General features: G+C 39.5%; 1 protein-coding gene across 1 annotated transcript; it reads right to left on the minus strand.

Annotated features, from left to right (window-relative positions):
* Window positions 1–2,161: 2,161 nt before the first annotated feature.
* On the minus strand, window positions 2,162–7,430 carry fam241a (family with sequence similarity 241 member A). The gene is made up of 2 exons (XM_062033818.1): window positions 7,205–7,430; window positions 2,162–3,243 (listed from the first exon to the last, which is right to left on the minus strand). Exons 1-2 carry the CDS (start codon window positions 7,282–7,284, stop codon window positions 2,598–2,600), a joined length of 726 nt encoding a protein of 241 aa, XP_061889802.1. The 5' UTR covers window positions 7,285–7,430; the 3' UTR covers window positions 2,162–2,597.
* Between the last annotated feature and the right edge of the window lie 1,089 nt (window positions 7,431–8,519).

Below are 8,519 nucleotides of genomic sequence, written 5' to 3' on the forward strand. Positions count from 1 at the left end.
TGAAGTGAACCCTTAGTAAAGTTGTAAATACTGTATATAGAGTAGGCTAACCCATGTGGTTCCTGTGGATGTGAACATAATTACTGTAGTGACTAAATAATATAGTGACTGAAACAGACATAGTAATGTGTAAATAATGTCAATAACTAGATGAACCATCTGTGGCTGTGAAATTAACACTAGTAAGGTTGTAAATACTGTATAGAGTAGGCTAACCCATGTGGTTCCTGTGGATGTGAACATAATTACTGTAGTGACTAAATAACATGGTGACTGAAACAGACATAGTAATGTGTAAATAACTAGATGAACCAAGTGTGGCTGTGAAGTGAACACTAGTAAGGTTGTAAATAATGTATAGAGTCGGCTAACCCATGTGGTTCCTGTGGATGTGAACACAAGTTGTAATTACTGTAGTGACAAAATAACATAGTGACTGAAACACACAAAGTAATGTGTAAATAATGTCAATAACTAGATGAACCATCTGTGGCTGTGAAGTGAACCCTTAGTAAAGTTGTAAATACTGTATATAGAGTAGGCTAACCCATGTGGTTCCTGTGGATGTGAACATAATTACTGTAGTGACTAAATAACATGGTGACTGAAACAGACATAGTAATGTGTGAATAAGTAGATGAACCAAGTGTGGCTGTGAAGTGAACACTAGTAAGGTTGTAAATAATGTATAGAACCACCCATGTGGTTCCTGTGGATGTGAACACAAGTTTTAATTACTGTAGTGACTAAATAATATAGTGACTTAAACACACAAAGTCAGGTGTAAATCATGTCAATAACTAGATGAACCATCTGTGGCTGTGAAGTGAACCCTTAGTAAAGTTGTAAATACTGTATAGAGTAGGCTAACCCATGTGGTTCCTGTGGATGTGAACATAATTACTGTAGTGACTAAATAACATAGTGACTGAAACAGACATATTAATGTGTAAATAATGTCAATAACTAGATGAACCATCTGTGGCTGTGAAGTGAACGCTAGTAAGGTTATAAATACTGTATAGAGTAGGCTAACCCATGTGGTTCCTGTGGATGTGAACACAAGTTCACATCCATATATACAGTGGGGCAAAAAAGTATTTAGTCAGCCACCCATTGACAATCAATGGGTGGCTGATTAAATACTTTTTTGCCCCACTGTATATATATATTAGAGATGTCCGATATCGGCCGGCCGATATTATTGGCCGATAAATGCTTTAAAATGTAATATCGGAAATTATCGGTATCGTTTTTTTTAAATTTTTTTATTAAATCAACATAAAAAACACAAGATACACTTACAATTAGTGCACCAACCCAAAAAACCTCCCTCCCCCATTTACACTCATTCACACAAAAGGGTTGTTTCTTTCTGTTATTAATATTCTGGTTCCTACATTATATATCAATATATATCAATACAGTCTGCAAGGGATACAGTCCGTAAGCACACATGATTGTGCGTGCTGCTGCTCCACTAATAGTACTAACCTTTAACACTTCATTTTACTAATTTTCATTAATTACTAGTTTCTATGTAACTGATTTTATATTGTTTTACTTTCTTTTTTATTCAAGAAAATGTTTTTAATTTATTTATCTTATTTTATTAATTTAAAAAAAAAAAGGACCTTATCTTCACCATACCTGGTTGTCCAAATTAGGCATAATAATGTGTTAATTCCACGACTGTATATATTGGTATCAGTTGATATCGGTATCGGTAATTAAAGAGTTGGACAATATCGGATATCGGCAAAAAGCCATTATCGGACAACCCTAATATATATATATACGTATATATATATATATATGTGTATATATATATACACATATGTATATATATATGTATACGTGTATATATATATATACACATATATATATACATATTTATATATATATACAGTATATATATGTGTATATACATGTGTGTATATATATATATATATATATGTATAGATATATATTGATATCTATATACTGTATATATATATATATATATATATTATACATATACACATATATATATACATATATATATATATATTCATATTTATATATAGACATTCATATCTAGATATATTCATATATATAGATATCTCACCTTTTCGAGTGCATAAGTGCATCTACATGGAGAGGAACATCAAAGGTGAGTGCACTGTGATCATCACCCTTCATAGTCAGGAAAGAGGGTGCACTAACTTGCAATAATGGCTGGGGAACAAGCAATGGCTGTAAGTGGTAAACAATTAGAGCAGGTACTATCGTGTCATTTCCAGGAAGTGGATGTGGGACACTGTGCCCTCAGGAACCAAGTACACAGTACACTTACTCTCCAGTACTCACACACATGTATACTCTTCCATGGACAGTGATCTCCAACATCATGCTACTTTATTACAAAAATTACAGTATTTTAAAAATATTTGATGACATTCACTGTTGATACTTCTGCTTAAGTAGTTTGAAACATAAAAAGTTCCAAACATTTCACCAATTCTCTCCTTTCTGATGGAACATGATTCTCAAACATCACAGACTTTGGTCTTGCATTGTCCTGAATGTTCCTGGACCAAGGATCCATGCAGCTCTCGTTAGTCCTGGATGTAGATGACAATGATGCATAGAGTCCCCACCAGTCCCAGGGCCTGGATGCCCAGGAACCACAGCAGGAGCCAGAAGAAGACGATGACCACTGGCTCCACGATCTTGTCCCCAAAGTACATCTGGCTGAAGCCCATCCCCCGCAGACACTTGTTGGACATCCCAAACAGAGTGCCCATTCGCACACAGTCATCCAGGGGAGTGTCCCTGGTCATGACGCCGGTCTCCCTGGCCATGGCGCCGCTCTCCCTGGTCATGGCGCCGCTCTCCCTGGTCATGACGCCGGTCTCCCTGGCCATGGCACCGGTCTCCCTGCTCATGGCGCCGGTCTCCCTGGCCATGGCGCCGCTCTCCCTGGTCATGGCGCCGCTCTCCCTGGCCATGGTGCCGGTCTCCCTGCTCATGGCGCCGCTCTCCCTGGCCATGGCGCCGCTCTCCCTGGCCATGGCGCCGCTCTCCCTGGCCATGGTGCCGGTCTCCCTGCTCATGGCGCCGGTCTCCCTGGCCATGACGCCGGTCTCCCTGGCCACCATGGCCCCGGTCTCCCTGGCCATGGCCCCGGTCTCTCTGCTCATGGTGGTGTCCTCGTGTGGTCGCCTCATGCTGGAGTCACTCTGAGGGTCTGGTCCTGTCATCCTGGACACGACAATCGACAAAATGGTGAGTTAAAAAATAAATAAAAATACAGATCAGCAGGTACCAGAAGGTAAGAAAAGTTGCTTTTGCATAATATTGTGAAACAAAACAGCAGATAATCATAGCTTACCAAAGTCCTACTAAAACATTTTGATAGATTTTTGAGCACCGTGTGGAATGTTCTATATTTTCAATGGAACATATAAAATGTTGGTGTTGTTTACTTGAGTCATATTGCAGTCTACACATATCTCTTATGTGTGACTGCCATCATATTGCAGTCTACACGTATCTCTTATGTGTGACTGCCATCATATTGCAGTCTACACATATCTCTTATGTGTGACTGCCATCATATTGCAGTCTACACGTATCTCATATGTGTGACTGCCATCATATTGCAGTCTACACATATCTCTTATGTGTGACTGCCATCACATTGCAGTCTACATGTATATCTTATGTGTGACTGCCATCATATTGCAGTCTACATGTATATCTTATGTGTGACTGCCATCATATTGCAGTCTACACGTATATCTTATGTGTGACTGCCATCATATTGCAGTCTACACATATCTCTTATGTGTGACTGCCATCATATTGCAGTCTACATGTATCTCTTATGTGTGACTGCCATCATATTGCAGTCTACACGTATCTTATGTGTGACTGCCATCATATTGCAGTCTACACACATCTCTTATGTGTGACTGCCATCATATTGCAGTCTACACCTATCTCTTATGTGTAGACTGCCATCATATTGCAGTCTACACATATCTCTTGTGTGACTGCCATCACATTGCAGTCTACATGTATCTCTTATGTGTGACTGCCATCATATTGCAGTCTACATGTATCTCTTATGTGTGACTGCCATCATATTGCAGTCTACATGTATCTCTTATGTGTGACTGCCATCATATTGCAGTCTACACGTATCTTATGTGTGACTGCCATCATATTGCAGTCTACACATATAATAATAATAATAGATTTTATTTGTAAAAGCACAAACAACAACCTCAAAGTGCTACAGTGCATTAAAAAACAACGCTAGAACCACAAATAGCTGCCCCCAACAAGTAAAATAAATAGTAAAAAATATAAAAACTAGAACAGCCTAATAGCTAGGACTAGCACACATGTATCAAACAAAAGGCTTTTTTTTAAAAAAAAAGAAGGGTTTTTAAGCCTTTTTTAAAATCATTCACAGTCTGTGGTGCCCTCAGGTGGTCAGGGAGAGCGTTCCACAGACTGGGAGCGGCGGAGCAGGAAGCTCTGGTCTCCCATAGTTCGGAGCTTTGTCCTCAGAGGTTGGAGGAGGTTAGCCTGTCCTGAGTGTAACAGGAAGCCAGTGAAGGGATGTGAGAACCGGTGTGGTGTGGTGTGGTGGTATTTCCGCACTGTCATCAGGATCCTAGCAGAACTATTCTGTAAGTGCTGCAGCTTCTGGGTGTTCTTGCTGGGGATCCCCACAAGAAGTGAGTTGCAGTGGTCGAGAACTCTAACTTAACTTGAAAGGACTTAGTTGACTATTAAAATTGCAGCCGTGGAATACAACACCCGCTTGAGTCATCTAATGCACGCCTCACTGGCTGACAGCATTGCACATTTGCATCAAACTTATCAAATCAATGACATCTGACGGACATGTGCAGTATCACTTTTGAATCATTAGAAGTTTTTACAACCGTTAACGCGATCCATTCCTATTCATTTTGTTGACTAATCATTGCGTCAACAAACATTTTAACCCCTGGCGAAAAACAGATTACGACTGTAAATTCCAGACCATAAACCCTTACCTTTTTCCTATGTTTTGAACCCTGCGGCTTATAAAACGGTGCAGCTAATTCATGGAGTTTTCTTTGCGGACGGCGATAGTTTAAAAAAAACTAAAAAGGTGTGCTATTGTTTGTGCTATGATGCCATCTGCTGGACTAGTTTGCTCACTGCAGGTGCTGTGGTGTCTTTCCATTTGGTCCGCTCAACCGGAAGTAGAAGTGCCATTCAGTCTTTTAGCACTCCATAGCGTTTCTACTCATGTGGCTTCTCCAATCATCACTCCAAGCAAGGTTGGTAAGTTTTACAATACAACTAAAACAATTCACACTTACTAAACCGTCCCATGTGTACCCCGCCTATCGCCCGGGTGTAGCTGAGATAGGCTCCAGCACCCCCCCGCCACCCATGTAAGGAACAAGCGGTAGAAAATTGCATATTTGTACATGCTATCGTAATTTAACGCAGCTAGCGCCGTTAGCATTAGCTAATAAGACCCGACTGACAATGTGTTGGGTCAGTGCAACAATTGTAATACAATTTAATCATTTTGTTGTTACCTTTTCGTAATGCTATCGTCTTAATGTTGTGTTTGCTTCTTCACAAATAAAAAGTACTATAATTACTTTATTTATTAAATATATATTATACAATATATATTTTTATTCTACCAGATTTTTAATCATGATCAAAAAATGAGAGGCAAACAAGTAAACATGCCAGTGTCAGTATCAATATTGGCATAACTGGCCCTGTATTTACAGTTATTGGATCGACAAAACAAATGACAGTATCGTAGTGGTCCACCATTTTATGACTACTATTACTCTTTAGTGTAAATATTGACTTTCAAAGTGAACTCCCTTCTAAAGACAGTTAGCATGTCAGTAGAGTGAGTTGTAAACAGCTACAGCTAGTTAGCATGTCAGTACAGTGAGTTGTAAACAGCTACAACTAGTTAACATGTCAGTACAGTGAGTTGTAAACAGCTAGTTAACATGTCAGTAGAGTGAGTTGTAAACAGCTACAGCTAGTTAGCATGTCAGTAGAGTGAGTTGTAAACAGCTACAGCTAGCTAGCATGTCAGTAGAGTGAGTTGTAAACAGCTACAGCTAGTTAGCATGTCAGTAGAGTGAGTTGTAAACAGCTACAGCTGGTTAACATGTCAGTAGAGTGAGTTGTAAACAGCTACAGCTAGCTAGCATGTCAGTAGAGTGAGTTGTAAACAGCTACAGCTAGTTAGCATGTCAGTAAAGTGAGTTGTAAACAGCTACAGCTAGTTAGCATGTCAGTAGAGTGAGTTGTAAACAGCTACAGCTAGTTAGCATGTCAGTAGAGTGAGTTGTAAACAGCTACAGCTAGTTAGCATGTCAGTAGAGTGAGTTGTAAACAGCTACAGCTAGTTAGCATGTCAGTAGAGTGAGTTGTAAACAGCTACAGCTAGTTAGCATGTCAGTAGAGTGAGTTGTAAACAGCTACAGCTAGTTAGCATGTCAGTAGAGTGAGTTGTAAACAGCTACAGCTGGTTAACATGTCAGTAGAGTGAGTTGTAAACAGCTACAGCTAGTTAGCATGTCAGTAGAGTGAGTTGTAAACAGCTACAGCTAGTTAGCATGTCAGTAGAGTGAGTTGTAAACAGCTACAGCTAGTTAGCATGTCAGTAGAGTGAGTTGTAAACAGCTACAGCTAGTTAGCATGTCAGTAGAGTGAGTTGTAAACAGCTACAGCTGGTTAACATGTCAGTAGAGTGAGTTGTAAACAGCTACAGCTAGTTAGCATGTCAGTAGAGTGAGTTGTAAACAGCTACAGCTGGTTAACATGTCAGTAGAGTGAGTTGTAAACAGCTACAGCTAGTTAGCATGTCAGTAGAGTGAGTTGTAAACAGCTACAGCTAGTGAGCATGTCAGTAGAGTGAGTTGTAAACAGCTACAGCTAGTTAGCATGTCAGTAGAGTGAGTTGTAAACAGCTACAGCTAGTTAGCATGTCAGTAGAGTGAGTTGTAAACAGCTACAGCTAGTTAGCATGTCAGTAGAGTGAGTTGTAAACAGCTACAGCTAGTTAGCATGTCAGTAGAGTGAGTTGTAAACAGCTACAGCTAGTTAACATGTCAGTAGAGTGAGTTGTAAACAGCTACAGCTAGTTAGCATGTCAATATCCGGGGTGGCGTCTCACCTTCTGTGGTTCTGTAAAGACGCCGCGGGGAAATCTCCTCGACGAGGTTGTTCATGTAGAGCTGGTCTTCCGGCAGACATAATCCCACGCAGGAACTTTCACACACACACACGCATAATAACACCTCCGTGTGTGAGTGTGACAACCCCACCGAGCAGCATGACGTCACCCGCCGGTCGACGCATGTCCTTCTTCTTCTTCTTCTTCTTTGGTTTAATGGCGGTTGACGAGCAGCCTTCTGGTGCGCATTACCGCCATAGACTTCTTATAAGTAGCATTGGCTGCTGTGACGCGAGAAACTGGGCCGCCATCTTGAAGTGGTGATGAGAAGCCTAAACTGACAGTTGACAGGTAGAAAGCAAAGATGCTAAACTGACAGTTGACAGGTAAGAAACAAAGATGCTAAACTGACAGTTGACAGGTAGAAAACAAAGATGCTAAACTGACAGTTGACAGGTAGAAAACAAAGATGCTAAACTGACAGTTGACGGGTAGAAAACAAAGATGCTAAACTGACAGTTGACAGGTAGAAAACAAAGATGCTAAACTGACAGTTGACAGGTAAGAAACAAAGATGCTAAACTGACAGTTGACAGGTAGAAAACAAAGATGCTAAACTGACAGTTGACAGGTAGAAAACAAAGATGCTAAACTGACAGTTGACGGGTAGAAAACAAAGATGCTAAACTGACAGTTGACAGGTAGAAAACAAAGATGCTAAACTGACAGTTGACAGGTAAGAAACAAAGATGGTGTTCAGTGTTTTCCTGCCCCAATGAGCGGACTGTTGAAAATAGGAATCGGGGGATTACTTTTCACAAGTAAGATTTAACATTAACGTACTGTTGGTTGTATTTTGTGAAAAGAATATTAGCACAGAGTTGAGAAGGAGCAAAGATCTTCAATAATACTGAAACCCTAGCCGCTAGCAAACAAAAGTATGACCATAATAGAATTGCTTATCAATGAAATTAATTACATTTAAAAATGTCATACTTGAATAACATAAATACAGTCTATTATATAGCATTATTCACATGTGAATAATGCTGTATAATAGACTGTATTTATGTTATTCACATGTGAATAATGCTGTATAATAGACTGTATTTATATTATTCACATGTGAATAATGCTGTATAATAGACTGTATTTATATTATTCACATGTGAATAATGCTGTATAATAGACTGTGTTTATGTTATTCACATGTGAATAATGCTGTATAATAGACTGTATTTATATTATTCACATGTGAATAATGCTGTATAATAGACTGTGTTTATATTATTCACATGTGAATAATGCTGTATAA

Source organism: Entelurus aequoreus, linkage group LG23 (genome assembly GCF_033978785.1).
Source record: "Entelurus aequoreus isolate RoL-2023_Sb linkage group LG23, RoL_Eaeq_v1.1, whole genome shotgun sequence".
Lineage (NCBI taxonomy): Eukaryota > Metazoa > Chordata > Actinopteri > Syngnathiformes > Syngnathidae > Entelurus > Entelurus aequoreus.